Source organism: Pezoporus occidentalis, unplaced genomic scaffold (genome assembly GCF_034315485.1).
Source record: "Pezoporus occidentalis ecotype Australia unplaced genomic scaffold, CSIRO_AGI_Poc_V1 ctg68, whole genome shotgun sequence".
NCBI lineage: Eukaryota > Metazoa > Chordata > Aves > Psittaciformes > Psittacidae > Pezoporus > Pezoporus occidentalis.
In genome coordinates, this window is record NW_026916030.1 from 3,331,627 (window position 1) to 3,350,209 (window position 18,583).

At 43.7% G+C, this 18,583-nt stretch overlaps 1 protein-coding gene across 4 annotated transcripts in view; it reads right to left on the reverse strand.

The window, feature by feature from the left end:
* Positions 1–1,517: 1,517 nt before the first annotated feature.
* Positions 1,518–18,583, reverse strand: part of MAPKAP1 (MAPK associated protein 1) — a 97,663-nt gene continuing 80,597 nt past the window's right edge. For all 4 annotated transcript variants that reach the window (XM_062641338.1, XM_062641339.1, XM_062641336.1 and 1 more), the window contains 3 exons: positions 14,539–14,676; positions 4,161–4,258; positions 1,518–2,127 (listed from right to left, as the gene is read on the reverse strand). In XM_062641338.1, coding sequence (XP_062497322.1) covers positions 2,002–2,127; positions 4,161–4,258; positions 14,539–14,676 — 362 coding nt within the window. In that variant the 3' untranslated portion in view covers positions 1,518–2,001. The remainder of the gene's footprint in view (positions 2,128–4,160; positions 4,259–14,538; positions 14,677–18,583) is intronic.

An 18,583-nucleotide genomic window follows, 5' to 3' on the forward strand; every position in this document is an offset into this window, starting at 1 on the left:
GCTGGTCTTTAAATTCACTTCTCAGCTGTCAAGGGCTCTTTCAGAGCAAATAAGCTCATTCTGGGCTCCACACCTTGTCCACTCCCCACCAAGCCCTTGAGCATCCTCCAGCAGCAGTGTCCCATCCCTGCTGTGCTCCCTCTGGACAGGCTGCATGTCCTGGCTCCATGGGGAAGCTGCAATACAAACACATCACATGGAAGGTGATTTATGACATGGTGTAGGTGCACATGGTCCGGGCAAGTGAGTATGAGCCCACAGATGTTACCACAGTTGAGACAGCAGAGGGTATTTTATTAGGTGAATCTCTGGGCTTTACTGAAAGCAAAATGCTCCACATAGTGAATACCTACTTATAATAAATAATTAGGTGGCAACAGCATTGCATCCATGGAAAGAAGTAGGAGACTTCTGCAGGTTCAGTTTAGTTCAGTTAAAAAGAATTGAAACTGGGTGGCAAAAGAACATTCACGTAACAACTTTAATGTTAAATAGTTCACAAAGTTGGAAAAGGAGTCATTTACATTGCATTAGTTGAAGGGTCCTTCCCCATTGCATCTGTGCTGCGTTTGCACATATAAAAGATAAAAAAAGTTGAATATCACACTATAAAATATCGTTTCTCCTGCTCTGCAGGTATCATGGAAGACTGTACAGTGAGACCGGCCTCCGTGGTGCGGGCAGGGCCCCCTCGGGGCAGCAGCGACACCGACACCAGCGCCAGGAGGGGTAACCTTTAAATACCAAGCAGTCAAACGCGACAGGTAAGTGTCAAACAGCCCTCTCTGCCCCAGTGTTAATGCCTAAAGGACGCGTTAAGGCTCAGCAAGTTTTCTCTATACAAAAGCAGGGTAAGAGGCTGTAAGAGGCTGCGCTGGGAGGCAGGAGGGAGCCTGCTCTGCCCCAGGACCTGCAGCCTGCTGCGGGCATGTTCTTGGCACTAAATCCACAGGAGCTGTGCAGAGAGCTCCAGCTTCAGCAACTTGGAGAGATTTAGGAAAGACACCTCTGTGAACCCACAGCTCTGATTCCCAGCAATCCCATTAATGTGTTCCCTGGTGCACTAAGGATGGACAAGGCCAGAACAGTTACAAATCCCAGTACAAAGCAGGTCTTACTGTTTATTATTTAGCAATAATATTAAGTGAAGGCATTTCTCAGTCCTCAGGTGCAGATCCCAGTGAGGAAGGGCAGATCCCAGCGCGCTCCTGTGGACAAAAGGATGCTCCTGCTTCAATCATGAAGACGCTGCCTTGGGTTTCAAAACGTGCTGACCACAGGCAGTGACCTCTGATAACGTGTATGCAGAGCTGAAAAGCACAGTTAAATAAAAGCATTTCTGAACAAAACAACCCACGACAGACTCGACTGTCTCAGCGTTGCTTCACAAATGGCCTCCCCTGCAATGGCTGCTGTTCCCTGGCTCACGGTTGCCTCCTGCACTTCAGCAACAGAAGTGAAACCATCTGGGACTACAGCCTCCCCCCCAAAGAACTGTGCATCATATGGACCTTGAAAAAGATTACATCTGTTTATTAATAGTAAAAATGGATACATTTGTCCTACATTTTGTTTTTAGAAATTTGATCATGTCACAAGCAATACCTGTGTGTACGTGGGTGTATTACAGATGTATATAATTTATTTTAACCAGGCTGTGAAATACTATGTAATCACATCTCTCCTTGTGATTGTACATAATACAGTAATTAAATGATGCCAGTCTACGTCATTCTCTTATTTCTAATCAAAGGAACCTGAAGCGTAACAGTCTTCTTTCCGGCTGATATGGCTCTTTATTTTTGTCACAGGGGAGACTTCCCATCACCAACGAGGGATAATCTGCCAGCCGTGAGAGACGGGATAATGCAGGTATCTCCCCGCTGCTCCTGCCCGTGGGCAGCAGGAGCTCCGCAGTCCTGGCTCCCACCTGTCTCGGGCGGTGGGGAGCATCTCCTCCTCCTCCCAACGCGGCCGTCAGGCTCTCCTCGAGGCTCAGTGTCACTGCTGTCCCGACTTCTTCTCCTTCTGGAAGCTAAAGCTTGTTCTCCTGCTCAGTTTTCTTTGTTTCTGAGCAAAATAATCTGCTCTGGCTGTGCTTGCTCGCGACTCGAGTATATAGTTAACCTGCAAGACATGAAACGGTGTTTAATTCTGTTGGTGCTTCAGGAGGCAGCAGCCCTCGTGCCACCAACTGCACGAGGCTCTAGTGAAACTGGCCCCAGTGGGCTGGCAACAAAACCACGGCAGAGACAGCTCCTGGAGAGCCCCACTCAGCGCATGGCCACTTCCAGCTCTCCCTCTGCAGCCCTCGGCTTGGCTCAGGAGCATCCCTCTCCCCTCATCCCACCCTTATCACCCAGCCTCTGGGTTAACACAGCAGGTTGTGAAGACCCACAGTGCTGGTCTAATACAGTAATGGGCTTCAATAAAAGACTTTATCAGCTTCAATAAAAGTAATTCTTTCATTATGATGTTTGCGTACTCAGCTAATCTCATAGTTTGCCTGTGTTTTGGCACATTTTACTTGATGAAAGCATTTTTAAATGATATTTAACAAGCCTGCTATTCCCTAAATTTATTATCTCCAGTGCTTTGTGATAATCACATAGATAATTTTAATGGAAGGTTAATGCAAGAATCAAAAAGATAAAAATGCCCTTTGGTCTGCCATTAGCTGGTTAATATGCTGTGGCTTAAAACTTGCACAATTTTATGCACTGTAGAGTGTTTCACTTTCATTGCATATTACAGCTTAAGGCATAAAAATATAGGGAATTTTCATGGTCAATAAAGCCTCAGTCTTTCTCACTTGATCATGTAAAAAGCCTAATTTGAAAAGTCTGATTTCTCCACCTCTCCTAATGCTGATGGCATCGAAAACAAACTCGTAACTTATGCATGAAACCGGAAAAGTTCTATAGAAACAACCTGCAACTTAAGACAAAAAGTGCTGGTCAATAGTATTTCTCTCTTGAATATTCATGTTATTCAAAGCAACCCTTTTTCAGCCTTCTTTTATGACCACTTTCAGATGTGTCAAGGTGTTCTGGATTACATCAGCTTATTTAACATAATGTAGGAACAAAAGAATTGGCCCAACGGTTCACGAAGTCGAAACCCTCCCAAATACATTCACTTTCTACGGCATTAATAAAAATGGTTGTATCGTATGTCAGTTATTTAGCAATCCTCTAAACTCCACACAGAAACGAAAGCAAAGATAACAGATGGTTTGCCAAAGTTACTGCTTTTCAGATCTGAATTGCTGTAAAATATTAGCTTGTGGAAAATTGAGTCTAATCTTCCAAGACTGTTGGAAAAATTTGTTTCAGAAAGTACGTGTATGGACAAGCCATGAGAAAAGCAAACAACTGTGATCAAGTATCATGGTGAGAAAAATAACCTTTTTGCTTTCCGTCTGCGTTTGGAAAAGATGCATGGAAGGCAGGAAAGCAGCACTGTGCTGGCCACGCCACTGCCACTGCCGCTGCTTGAGCCGGTGCTGGAGCTGCCAACCCAGCATCAACCCATGGCCTTGAACATCAGTTCTGCTGGAACCCTGAACACTGACTCCAGCTCCAAGAGCCTCCGTGGTGCCAGGATCTCTGCTCAGCCTCCTGTGCTGCTGCCAAGTTCCACAGCAGCTCCCTGCAGACCAGGGTGGCTGCTCCTGCAGCTCCCTGTGGTCCCAGTTTGGTGCTTACATGAGCTGGGAGCCCTGCTTGGGTTTCTGTGGCTGGGTGCTGTGCAGCAGCCACACAGCAGCACCATGGTGCTGTGCAGGATGCAGGTCCTGGGGCACAGCACCGCCATGACATTGCTTGCAGACCATCTCATATGTCTGGGGGTGGAAACGATGTGGACACACAATGAAATTAGGCAGTTTCCTGTAAAATTCCACAGGAAAGGGGTGTCTCTCTTAACTAGGAACAAGTATAAAAGGAAATATTTATACACAAGTAGGCAGTGTGCTGTATGGCTGTTTGAATAATGAATAAAACAATAGGCACCAGGGAGGTAGCCTGGCGAGTTAAACACACCTTAGTGGTCCTCAGGCGCTACACTGTTCATGTATTCCAGAGCCTCCTGAACACTTCCATGTCTAACATGTGCTGAAACACCCAGGATTTTGGGTCACGTTAAAATTTAATACTCACCTTCAGTACAATTTCATTGACAGTAGCAGCATCTGATTCAAAGTAAAGGTGTTTGTAGTCATGATTGCTTAGATATGTAAGTTTAAATATTGCATGACCTGCAAAGATAAGAAAAAAAAACTGTTCAGAATATTCCTGTAAAGTTACAGCAGAGCCTGTGTGCCTGACAGAAGAAAAACACAGATGGTGATCTTAGCATACCATCAGCACAACAGAAGGAAGTAATGAAACGCTGACAGGCTTCTCATGTCATTTCAATTTAAGGCAAGTGGTGGCTTACAGGAGCAGCTGAACTCCAGTCAATAAAGTTCCTTTTCCCATCACATCCCCACTGCAGGAAATGCAAAAATCTATCAAATGGCTAGTTAGCTCCCGTTCAGCCCAAGACTGTATTTCAGTTAAACTACCACATTAGGACTACTTTATGTAACTATTCACTGTATAATCATCTCACACGCAAGAGAAGTGTTATATTTAAAACAAAAGGCCACGCCAACCACCTCTCCCCTAAACGTCACCCAAACCTACCCACTTGCTTACAGCAAAGGGAAACATCGCCACAGGGAAATACAAAAGGATGCAGCAATGATGCTATGAAACACACTTGGAACCAGGACTCTCACTTCCTACAAGCAGGACAATCAAAATTAAAGTGTAACTGTAATTTCTATCCATGCAGAACGTGCTTGGCAGGTTTTGCTGCTGCTCCAAATGGAGGTTCCAAGGGACTGAATGGACACGAGGTGCTGATGGCCTGGCCTGCCTCTGTGGATGCCTCTGGAGAGGAGCTTGGAAACTCCTGCCCTTTAAAAGTGCGGCAAGCAGGACAGGGGGATGCCGTTAACAGCAAAGTCTCCACGCAGAACATGTAGGGAGGCAAAATATCCTTCACTTGTATGGATGTTCATGGCTTCAAAATTAAAGTTAAGTTATTCTATACTTTCCCATCAGTATTCTCATGATGTATTCAGTTCTAAAGTCAAAGCTAGTAATCCGTAAAGTAACAGCCACGCTACTGTAAATTCAGGGCTTTCCTGGAGGAAAGCTAATTTGAAATCTTATTTACATTATCTAATTCTCCAGATTTCCAAAAAGTGACTGATATATGCTCAGATCGGTGGCCAGAAAATTTGAGACCCAAGTATTTTACTGTGGCATGTTAATTAACATGTTAATCTGGAATATAAATTCTGTATTGAAAAATTGGCTAATAATAATAATAAACCCCCCTTTAAATCATTTGACAAATGATGCCTCAGTGGTACTAAAAATGCGGGAATTCCTAGCCCCAGCTCATCAGTATGTTAATGCATGCATGCCCGGCTCCACTCCGGACTGAATTCAGCATCTTTACGATTCCAAAAGTGCCTGTGCACCATTCCTGGCGACAGGACACAGCACTGTGCCCCATCACCTACCACAGTCTTCCTTGGACATTTACTATCACACACAGTTACAGAAACTGATTACCGAAAACGACAATTCATAGGGCACAAAACATGGTCTGCAGGATTCCAACGAGGTTCTTTGTTTTGGATCTTGGAAGCTCCTGGGGTGGTTCTTGCCATGGATCAAGACTTCCCTCACCTGGTTTAGATTCTTCATTCCATGTTCTCTTCCACCTAAGAAACCTGCTCTCCCCACGCAGATGCTGCCTTGCCAGATGCTCCAGAGGCCGCCGCTGTCCCTACCTGGCTCAGCTGGTGGAAAGGCTCTGAAAGTGCCAGAAGCTGAGCCCTTTGCTTCCAGCAGAACGGCCTCACACCTCATGGCTCCTGTCTCCAGGCTGCTCCGTGATGCCAGCAGGACACAAAGCTCTCAATGTGTTCATCTCTTACATGGTGGAAAGCAGGCTGGGTGTGTGCGGGGAGCAGCAAGACCCAGCGTGCTGCTGGTGTGCTCCTCGCAGCTCTGCTGCCCCGCCATGCATCACCCCGCAGAGGTAAGGCACAGAACAAAGTACTAATGTGAAAGTGATCGCAGCCTCCATCGTGCCTGACAAGGAAATCCTCCCCAGAACCCCATTTTAGTTTTAAGCTGGTGATTTACTCCTCCTTTCTGGCAAAAGCATGCAGCTGATAGAAGCAGAATGCAGACTTTCAGGCACTTATTTTGGGATTGCGAAGAGTCAGCTCCTTCAATGACAATTAGAGCAACAGATGCCAATGACAATGCTGATGTGCCATGTAACAGGAGGCAGAGCTTGTCCTGCTCCACCGTGCCACACTAGCATCACGCACCCCTCCGCACAGCCAAGGGCAGTGTGTGCTCCCAGTCCCACCGGTACAGACGCTGTGCTGGTCCCAGCCTCTAGCCATGAGCTGGCTGAGCTGTGGACCTGTGCTTCATCTAACCTGATCCTATGCCCTGGCAGGTGACAGATTTAGTGGTAAGAAGCTAAGATGACTTTTCTTCAGAAAGCCCCATTACAGCATTATGTTTATGTGCTCCAAATCCACATTATACTGTTTACATGAAATATTAGTTCATTGAAATCATAACTGGCACTTCGCTCTGCTACTATTCTAGCCAGATGGAATTTATGAATTGTGAGATTGATTTCCATTTCCAAGAGTGCTCAAATATGTTATGTACCTCTTTCCAATAGAGCACCACCCTTGACAATTCAGAGATCAATAGGAACTTCAATGGTTTTATATTTCCATGTAAGAGTATCTGGTAACAGCAGCAGCTCAAGCAGCTTCTACCGCATGTGACAGTAGAATGAAAATAAATGCAGATGTTGCAAGAACAGCTTCATTACCATGACTCCTGCACGAACAATGGTTTGGTGTCCTTTAGCTTGCAGGTCTGAAACACAAGTGTTCAACTCCTGCAAATGTCAGTGCTGTCTGTCACTGCCCTGCACCGAGACCACGCACAAGTGTATTTAATGTCAGCCACTGCGGTGGATGGCAAGGAAGAACTGAACGGGGGGAAGCCTCAATAGTTTGCAATCAGATTTAACCAGCTGTACAATGGAAAATACACGTTATTCCCAACTAGGCTTATCCGTTAAAGGCATTCATTGAAAGCAAATGAAATGACAGAAACTTGTCTGTTACCACAGGCTTTTGTCGTGATATAGGCACAACCCACAAGGTGAGCTCAGCAGACCCAAGCAGGTTTGGTGCCGCTGCCCTGTGCCAGGGCTGCAGCCCGTGCTGGGGTTAAGCCCACTGCAACAGCAGAAAACGACATCTGACCATAGGTGCCCTTTGGCCTCAGCTCCGAATGCTGACAAATCTTTTCCAGCTCTGGAACACTAATAGGTTCCTGTGTGGTTACACCTGGAGAAAAGCCTACAGTAGACTCAGGCAGAAGGGCAGGATGCTAATTCACTGGAAATTCACTGAGGAGAGCTCATTTACTCTTTCAGCATGATGTTTTAAACTCAGTTGTTTGGCATATCTCCTAATTTTTAACACTACTATACTGCCAAAAAAGTAAAGGAAGAGGCCAGTTAACAGCATAACCCAAAGTCCTTCCCAATCCAACAGCATAGCCCCATGCAAACCTGCTGCTTGTCTTTCTCCTCTCCACCTTTCCCAGGTTTGGTGAAACTCTATTTGTGCAACCTCCACCACGTGCTTCATCCCCCCAGCTTCTTCTGTGTTTCCATGCAGGAGGTGAGAAATACTGCTGAATTACAGCTTCCAGAATTACTGACCAAATGTGCTTACACAGTCACTGGTAAATCTTGTTCTAATTTCTGCAAGTTACAGTCCTGGGAAAATACACAAAACCTCTGCAGTTCACCATCCTTCACTTGATACAGGTGAAAAAATGGTTCACTTTCCAATCCAACCAATAAAACTCTTTATCAGGGTCTAAAACATACACTTCTTCCCTGGAGAACACGGGAAGGATGTGAATTTGCACGAGAAAAGATTTTTAACCATATCTGTTAAGTCTAGAAATAGTTTTTCTTTTCCCCTCTCATCCCCAATTCAGCCTGTATCAAACCACTCAGTTTTGCCGATGCAAAAAACCCCACCCCAGTATGCACTGAATTAAATCCCTAATTAGATGGAGGATGAAAAGAATATTCATGAATTGGACAAAACAGAAAACAAACACTGGGAGATGCAAATTTATGTTAATTTTTCAATATACCTTGATGATTGCTTTGTCATTACAGGGCCATAAGGCAGAAGTCAACAATTAAGAGTTATTAGTGGAATAAATAGCTAGAGAAAGACCTCTCTGAAGAACAGAACACTTATGAGCATCATTTGACATCACAGAAATCATGACTACAACAGGACCAAAACCTTGATATCTCTTCTTACAGACTCAGAGAGGATGACAAAGAACTAGAAATCTACTAGTAAAAAAGCAAAGAAACACTGCATGAAATGGGGTAACCTCTGCTCACCGATCACTGTTACGCTTAATCTAAAAGCTTTAGGGAGGCATTTTGTTGTTTGAAATCCACATGGGCTACCTCAAAAATGATGCCGTGACCCTGGAGCATGGCCTGAGGGTCCTACAATAATGCAAGTATTGCATCACCATCAAAACACCCACCCTGACAACCTCTAAGAACAAGAAAGTTTTCTTCTAGGGGGATGTCACAAGGTGCACTGCAGCCAGAGCTGGGTTATCAGGGATACAGCACCAAGCTCGGAGCAGGACACAGACTGAATGTTGTCCTGAGTGTAAAAGTGGGCTTAAGCCCATTTTATGCAAATGATATATATCCAAGAGGTACTAATTTCAGAGGCAGTGGTGGCAGTCAAAGTTATGGATGAAATCCTGACCCCAGTGATACCAGTGGAGCCACTGATGAGCTCAGACTGCACTCCATGTACCTGTGATGGATCTCCTTCAAACCAAGGCAAGTAGCAACACATGATACGAACGTTAAGAGAAAAACCCAATAGCTGCAGCTCTGCTGGCCTGCCCCATTTTCTCAGGGAGCAGCATATTTCATGAGCACTTTTCCTACAACTCAGGGCTTTATATTCTACTGTAAGCTTATTATAAAACACTGCTATTAGTGGATGTCTTGTTTCCAGATGTCCTGAAAGCAGAGTTGCAATTAAAGTGCTGCAGACATCCACTTTTATGCCCAATTGTGGTAACTGTTCACACATCTGGATTTTTTCTCCCCAAAGCCTTTTGTTTCTTCTTCAAATTATTATCAGAGGCAGAATACTAATAAAGATTTTTGCAAGAATGGTGAAAATTGAGGTGGAACTTGGGGTTGCCTGAAACCTCTTCACCAGCAACCTTGTTTGGGAAAAAAGATGATAAATAAATCAAAATGCACTAAGCAGTGTTTCCACATGGCAATCGCCTCCTTCATTGCGTCTGCACCTCATCAATCACGCCATTGTCTGCTTGAAAGGCGAGCCTTGTAAATGTCATATCCACTCAAGCCCAAGGAGAAGCGAATCAAAATGCAGCAAGGAGTTTTAATTGGATAGTGTAATTAAACTAAAAAACCCCAGCAGAATAGCTTTGACAGGATAGATGAAGACCCCTTTTAATAGGGCTACAAAACATATTTGTTAAAAGGATGAGGCAATGCACACTCCTGATTGTGCTCCAGAGTACTTTTATGAAAAGGCTGTTCATAGGGATGGATTTAATCAGCTGCAGCTCCGTCTGCAGGGCAGCAGCAGGGAGGCTCTCACAGCGGAGCCGTCACCCCACCACTGCCGGCTCCCTCACTGCCAGATCCCTTCTCCAGTGAGCGCATCCCATGACCCTTTCCCACACGGCTCTTGATGAGCTCTCCAACAGCCTTTTGCCAGGGCCTGGGCTGCCCCAGCACAACCTTGAGCCTGCCACAGACAATGGGAAATGAGCAAACCCAGCACCATCTGCGCCTTCGCTGCCGCCCCTCGGGGGCATCCACTGCTCCTCAAACCACACGGGCTCCTTTCTTCCTGTCACACACTTGGAGATTCTTCTCACTCCAAGCCTGAAGTTTGGGAACATTGTCTCTGCCGAGCCTCTTTTTTTATACCTTTTGATCAGAACCTGTGATGGGTCTCCCATCAAGTATGAATTTTCTTCTATCATTTCATACCCCACATTACTCACAGCGGGAGCAACTACCCCACAACATTGTGTGCACCACTTGCAGAGCACACAGATGACTGTTGCCTCTCTGCTCTAGCTCCACTGCAGGGCTCTGAGCAAACATGCAACATCTCTATTTAGGCTCCCCAAGCAGCAGGAATCCATGCCTTCCCCATGATTCCTGCATGTTTTTAGTCTTTTCACAACCCAATAATGAATTCATTAATTTAGTATTACCCAACGTGCATAATCTGGAGGAATCGGATCCTGAATTAAAACATCAAATACCTTTAGCTTTAAATGAAAACTACATAAAAGCATTTCAGGCATCACTTTGGCTATCACTTACAGCCAGTATGAATACTGCTAGAAAAGCTATTTTCGTGCAGATGTGGGATTCAATGGGAAAGACTGACTCGTGTAGCAACATCAATCAAAACGTCGGCTCTGCTGGCAGCTCTCGACAGTAAGGCAGGTTCAAAGGTCACAGGATAAAGAAAAAGGCAAGCTCTGGTTCAGCTCTAATATCTCCTTGCTAGAAGTCTTGCAAAGGTACCTACCCCCCTTCTGTACTAGGCGGCTTTCATTAATCTTCTTGCCATCTTTTTTAACTAGTCATGCAGAACCGCTCGATAGCGAGACATATAATGGGGAGGCCCTGTGCCTATTACCAGGTTAACACTCTGTTAAGCCCCAGTGCAACAATGGAATAAGAATTTAAAGGAAATCTTAAGCTGCGGGGTGCAAAACAGGCAATTAAATCACAAACTGAAGTTACCAATGTACTCCGTGACCTACAGAACACCTTTGTTTAGACTAATATTAAGGATATTTTGACCTAGCAACTGAGATGTATCTGCTTTATTAAAACAACAAAAAAAAAAAAGCAGAAAAAGGATCACAGAGGACATTTCTCCAGTGTTTCAAGTAAATGACCAAATAAATCTGATTTCTGCAGCTATTGTAAAATACAAGTGAATGGAAGAAACCTATGTATGTGGATGAGTCTGAGTCTGCCCAGCTGGTTAGCCTCAATGCCATGGAAAGGCCTGCCCTGAGGTGTGCTCACCCCTCCAGCCACCAGCACCAGCTCAGTGCACCCGCAGTGTGGATGCCGAGGCAGCTGGTAGCCCCAGCTCAAGGAAGGGATGGCCACGACACATCCATCACAACCACGCTTGGCCCATAGTGCAGTCAGTGACACTGAAGTTTCTCCCTTGTCCAAGTAATGTAAGAGACATTAACAGAATCAGATTTCCTTTAAATTACACTATTGCAAAGGGACATAATTGTATTAAACGTACTATGTTGCTTCCTTAAGACTTTGTATTATGTACACTTAATTGAGATACAAAGCTCTTTTCAGCTATAAAAATGACAACTACTTTATTAAGGCTTAAATCTTATTTCTCAATGATAGGATGCTTCCTTTCAAGATTCGAAACATTCAGAATCTCTCGTGATAATCAGACCGAACCTGATTTAAACAAGCCGTTTATACACGATGTGGTCAGGTTCTAATGGCATTTGATCGAGCCAGCAGGGCCATTACCTCTTCCCTCTGTCTAAATTCAGGGAGTCTGATTTAATTTACAAATAAAGATTCAAATGCTGATCCAGAGCTATCACAAGGGCAAACAAGAATCATCCACCATCCCTGCCTACAACACCCATCCCAATGGCAAATGAGATGCCAAAGCTTTCCATTTTCATTTTCTCTTTTCACTGGATGCAGCTCTTAAGTTCTGTGAACTCACAGCACAGGAAAGCTTCAGCCCTGTCCAGAATGACTCCGAGTGTGTCCATAAATATTCACAACATGTCATCCTGGAAGTTGTTGAGTCCTTTAACACTCACACAAGTGCCACTAAAGCTTCACTGCATGAACCTGTCTGTTCAGAGAACACTAACACAAAATAAGAGGCTCTTTTCACTCCATTGATACACAATTTCTGGTTTCCCATTTCTGCAGAAAAGTACCAGCAAAACCTCTAAAATCTCTTTAACCTGCAGAAAGTAAGAGCTAACTGAACACTAAACTGTGTTGATTATCATGTTCAGAGGAACAATAGTTGCATAAACCTCTGGCTACAACGACCACAGCCACCAAACTCCACTCCCAGCACCCATGCCCTCAATGAACTGTAAGGTCACATTTGAAGGCTCCTGCAAACCCTTCACCTCTCTTTGAAATTACAAGAAGTCAGCGTAGCAAAGCAGCACTCAGCTTTATTATAACCCCAGCTGCCAATGTCTAGGGGAGGCAGGCAGCTTAATAAAACATCCTTGGTGTTCTCACCCGGTGTAACTGTACAAGCAGTGCGACATGTGCAGAATGCTGCTGAAAGACGAGAGGGAGCATGTTTGTGTTACAAGAGATAAAAACATGAAAACAAAATATATTGCAGAACTCGAAGACCTTATCTTTCTCCAGCCTCTCTTTCTTTGCAATAGTTCATTCAAGGAAGATCTGGGAATAATTTTTGATGTAAACTCTGCTACAAACATATATCACCATGCTGATAAAAATCACAGACCAAACTTGTAAAATACAGGGAGTTTCATTTCTTTATGCTACTAAAATAACTTTTTTCCATTTAAAATTCAAGTGATACTGATCTGCTGTTAAGAGTTCCCCAAAAATGTACCATTCTGAGACGTCACACTAGAAGTCTCTTCTACTGGCCTAAAATAATGACTTTTGGAATGTCTTTCATGAATCAGGAAGAGGTCAGCAGATTTCAGGAGGAATTATTTTCTCCTTTGGAAATATGCTGAACACTTCTTTAATAAGAAAAGTTTATGATGGCCACAAAGAAAGAGTACATAATACCCCTCAGTATCATAAAGATCGCCTTTGTTGTAACCTGTCAGCATCCTCTCCAAAATGACCACAACCTTCAATGATCTCCACATGAAGGTACTGCCCTTTCACAACCAGACTCTATTTGGGGGTTGGAATTCTGTCTCTTACTTCTTCTACAGCAGCAGGTGCTGGCCCTGGGGCAGGAGAGCTCCATCCCTGCAGGATGCAGTTCTGGAAGTCTTCAGGGATAGCCTGAGGGTCTCAGACTGTCGTGTTGACAGGAGTGTGAGCTACAGACTGTGGCTTTCAAGGCTGGCTTTTCAGATAGAGTCCCATTTTGTGGGCACAGTTTTACCACCACAAACCCAGAGGTGTTAATATATTTACAAGTACAAAACTGCACCTTGAACTATCAAGAGAACCGTTACACAGTTTGGACTGCGTGGTCATTAGGGAAGTCTTTCACTGGGATCATGCCTTCTCAAGGACCATGAAATCTTGCTGGAGAGACAGGAAAGGAAGACAATGACTGGACTGAGAACATGAAAGTAGGAAGGGGTAATGAAGGGGAGAAGGATATAGTTCAATAATTGCTGATAAAATCTGTGGCAGCCATAAATTTACTCTTCAAAGAGAATTCAACAGATCATTACCTCTGTAAATATGTATCACATAATTCTTCCTCTCTGTCACCCTGCAGATAAGTACTTAATACTTAGCATCCCTACCCTGCAAAAGCACAAGTGTAATAAAATCCATCTGAGCTTTTGAACTGCAGTTACTTTTTGATAGTAGATTGTTACACTTTGGCACCCCAAGGAGACATTGCCCAATTCCCCCAGGACCTATCTTGTGCTTTTTAAAACAGATTTTACAGATATAGACTCATTACTCCACTGATAAAACAAGCACAAGCACTTGGCTTTTGAATTTGCACTCTAGACACAGCAAACTCTGACCTCTTGTTGATGACTGGGATGAACTGGGATGTCCAGCCTGTCCTCCAGTCAGCTCAGCTATTGCTGCTATCCAAGCACTGAACTCTTAAGAGGGGTACATTGCAATTCTGGTGACCCTGCAGCCACTGATGAAGCAAATTTAGACTGTGCTGATACTTACTGCATGCCTGAGATCCTCAGCTGCACCTAAGAAAATGCTCAAAACAGGTTTGGATGTTAAGAGATCTAAAATAACTGCTATTATGTGGAAGCATATATTCGACTGCCATACTATAGGGCTAGAGACTGGCTAGGCAAAGTCAGTGTTTCCTTGGTATGACACTGTTAGCAGCTACTGACAGTGGGCAAGGAACACTCCTAATGATGCCATTAGCTGTAAACAGCATTAAAAGGACACTCATAAAATGTGTATTTGTTTATGTTGTGCTCTCTGTAACAGAATTGAGTCAGATTAAAAACATCCTATAATGAATAAAATACACCTATAGAAAGAAAAGGGCATGGTAGCAATAATTCTTTGGACATCCAGCACATACAGGGAGGGAGAGAAGAGAGAACATAAATAAAAAGGACTACTCACTTGGGCTTTTTTCTTCCGCAAGGTCACAGGCACAGAGGAGTTCAGAATCGATTGAAATGGGTTTCTGCTTAATCCAAAACTTAGTGCTGGCCTTCTGATTAGTAACAGGGTCTATCTCTACCTTGTCTCCAGAAATACCTAAGACGAGAAAGAATAGAGAGCCACAACAGTGATCTGTTTAACCGATTTCATATCGGCTGTTTGACACACTTTATAAATCTTAAATGGGATGAAAGTATATTGCCCTTTTGGGCTTTCTGAAAGCACAGGAGCTTTTGAAACCAAAAGCAAATGGCTATCAAACTGCATTAATAATTTGCATTTTATTCTCCTAAGCATACCAACAAGAAAGAAGTACCACAGGAAAAATCCTTCTCAACACATACAGAGCTCCTCTGGAAGCAGTGGCTACATGAGCTGCAAGATTTATAAAAAGATACTGCTAGGTTTTCAGTCACCACTATTATATGTAATAGACACTATCACACACGTCCCTGTTCCATCTCCTACACGGCACATACACTACATCCTCTACATGAGAGGACAACACCCATTTGCAGCCTTACAGAAACGCTCTTTGTGCTACCCAGATACTCCTAAACAAAGACATCCAGTCCCAGAGATCCCGTGGTTCTTACACTGCTGGCATTTTAAAGCCAGCTCTAATTAGGCTGCTCTGGAAGCAAGCTGTGGATTTGTGTAGCTCCTGGCACGGGCACCAGGCCCAGCTTCCCAACACGGGCTTCCCCAGATGGCTGGTGCTTCGTTTGTGCTGCGTGCGGGCTGACCTGGGTACGGCAGATCCTACCACAGACCTTCTGTGAGCCAGAGCAGAAAATGCCTCTACCATCCCTTCACACGTTACTCCCAACATGGTGCAAGAGCAGCCTTTCCAGCAGGATGCAGCCAGGGCTGGCTGAGGGCTAAGAGTGTGCTGGAACCATCCTGGGACACTCACTGTAATTTATGGTGGTCTTTCTCAGAGTACTGCACAGCAAAAGCCCTGCTACGCCGCGCTGATGAACAGAAGCTCATTGTTCAGTAGCTGTTGACACGACTGAGCAAACTTCCCAGTGTGCTTTTTACATCAGGATGTGTGGAGCCTTGAAAATAATTACATTTCTTCAGTCATGAGCTATAGGTGAAACTCATGAGAAAGTGACAAAAGGAAGCAGGAAAAAAGTATTTAAATACAATTTAGATCCTGCATCTCCAGGAAAACAGCAGAGGGAACCTTCTCCCTCTTGAGGGTTTTGGCTATGAGCTTTTGTATTACACTTGGCTCCTCTCAAGCCCAGGAAAACCTAAAGGAGCTGACGATGAAACTTTTAAGAGGTGTAACAAAATCAAAGTTAAGGTGTCGCACACGTAACGACTCTCCCAAACCCTCCAAAATTAACTCAGGATTTCTTCAAGCCTGCTCATAGCTGCAGAATTTGCAAACCAAAGTGGTTTGCATTTTATGCAGCTTTAAAAATCACAGCACATAGGCAGCAAGGAGCAGACTCCTACAGTTGGCTCCCCACTGCAGTCCTTGCCACTCAAACACACTTACCTTCATTTGAACCCCGGCTGGGATGGTTGGTTATAGGAACACCCCCAGCCCCCAGCCCCCTTTATTAATCCAAGAATGTGCTTTGTCATTAAACATACGTCACATCAGAGTGATCACATTTCAATTAAGCATTGTATCAAGAGTCCAATTAAGGACTGCTAGAACTAGGTAATTTGAGCGGGCTGATGCTGTATCTGGAGCCCATTTTGTTCTGTAATTTAATTTTGGACAGATTATTTAATAGTGGCCTTGTTATTTCACTGTAACAGTTAATTATTCAAAATGGCATTTTCTGTAGTTTAAGGAAAATACGCAAAATTGAATGTCCAAGTTCTTATTTTCTCACTGAAAAAAGTCAAGGCAAGTTCTAAAAATAAAGGTGCAAATTCTAAAAATAAAGGTGCAAATTCCTTGTGTGTGAGGGTTGATCCACATCCCTCGCTCCGAAAGCACCACCCCTGAAGAGATCCTTAAAAATGTCTCACTGTATGGTCCTGTAACTTCAGAATTCACAGTCAGTCAATACTGTTAATGCACCTTGTTAATTTGATAGGATTTGTCAGGTAACTCCACTGGAAAATTATATAAAACTGTTCCAGATGAACAGATGATAGTGACATGAATTAAAGTGATAGAACAATAGTGGAATATAAACCAGAAATGACACCCAAAGTGGCTGTTGATTTATTGCCATCCTGAGTTTGGTTCTGGGCTTCCATGTATATTAGTGCTACAAATCTGGGTCCATTTAGCAGAGAGATGCTCATACATACATCACCAGCTCCTGCTCCAAGCCAAGGTCACTCCCCATTGCATCAATCTTTTCAGCAGAGGCTACTTCACCAAGCATGGATTTTGTAACCATCTCAGATGTAACAGACTTCCTCCTCTTTCATCTTTTTTTTTTATCATGTAAAATACACTTTAACTTCTATTATTTTTATCTGCAAATTGTCACTGTATACTTCATCCATTATTTCTGTATCTCGACATCACTGGCTTAAGCTCACACACATCCAAAGAGCACATTGACAAAGAATGTTGTCTTTTTTGTGTTATTGTTCTCACAGTCTGTATGTGTTGAAACCTAAAATCAAAACAGTATTATGTATGTGGCTTCTGCAGCCTCTGTTTCACGGCACAAATTACTCATACTCAAAAAGCAAGTAAAAATGCTCCTTCCACTATTGCTTTAATTCATTCATTTTATCAAATGAAATACTGGTGATGTATTAGTCCAGTAACACTGCTCTGGTTTTGCTTCCTTTGTTGGGGTCTGCAACTGCCCCCCCTTTTCTGAAATACTTGCCAGCAGTCATTTTCTGAGACAATATGCTTCTTTCAGTTTCATTAATGCGATACACAAGTGTGTTTTATGCCTTCACAATGTGGCAGAACCTCTGTAAAAATGTTGAGACTGCTACTGTATGTGCATTACAGTGTAATATGAGCTAAAACATAAAACCCCAAACCTTACACTACTACGGTGAAAGCCTTCCACCGTAATAAAACCATCAGTCAAAAGGTGCTCATTCCTCCTCCTCTGGTCCTTTACGTATTGCTTTTTACTATAGAACTATGTACAGTGTACAGAAGATGGAGCTTACTCCATTTTTAGCTAAACCTTGCCTCAGATTCAGCGATCAGGCCTCAAAGCAGCTAAAATGTTTCAAAAAGTACCAGTTTGCAAACACAGCTCACACTATTGCTGCCTGACCCAACACAGAACCTACTCAAGTTCAGTGACGTGGTGTGTGTCCTACAATGTCAGATGAAACTGCAGGGAGTGCAGATGAGCTACGCTGAGTGTGTTCACCACCACTTCTGGGTTCTGTCACATGTAAATGTCCGACTGCACGAAGCCTGGGACACTGGGACTCACCCCCAAAACCACACAGGTATTTCAGATTGCATGGAGGAGAAGATGATCACATTAACACTCAGCAGCCCTAATCTAAATAGCCCCTCAATGCTTATTGTACCAGCATTGCTCTTTCAATACCTCTAAAAAAATGTCAGGAGAAACCTCAGCACCATACGCTTATTTTGACTGCATTCAAAGGTTTGGATTCTGTACATTTATTTGCCCAAACTTGGAATATCCCACTGGGGTCTTCTTTGATTTTACAAAATAATAAGATTATAAAAACCATGCTGTCAGTGTACTGCCACCAAAAATATACAAGCTCACAGATTATTATAAAAGGGAAATTTTATGGTCCTTCCACTACTGGACAGGGTCAGCTCCTTCCCTGCTGCACAAGTTAAGCCATTTGTTTCATTTAACAGCTACTCTCCCTTAACCATTTATCTTTAGTGATCTGTCATGACCTTTTCAAGCTCTCATTTCTGACACTTTCCAGATACAGTGAGGCAAACTTCACTGGAAGCAAACTATCGCACCCAGAGAGTTTGCTCAAAAGCAGAAAACATGCCCAGTGCTGTCCTGCTTCAGCACCAGTATATAAATCCTTCCTCAACGAGGCAGTT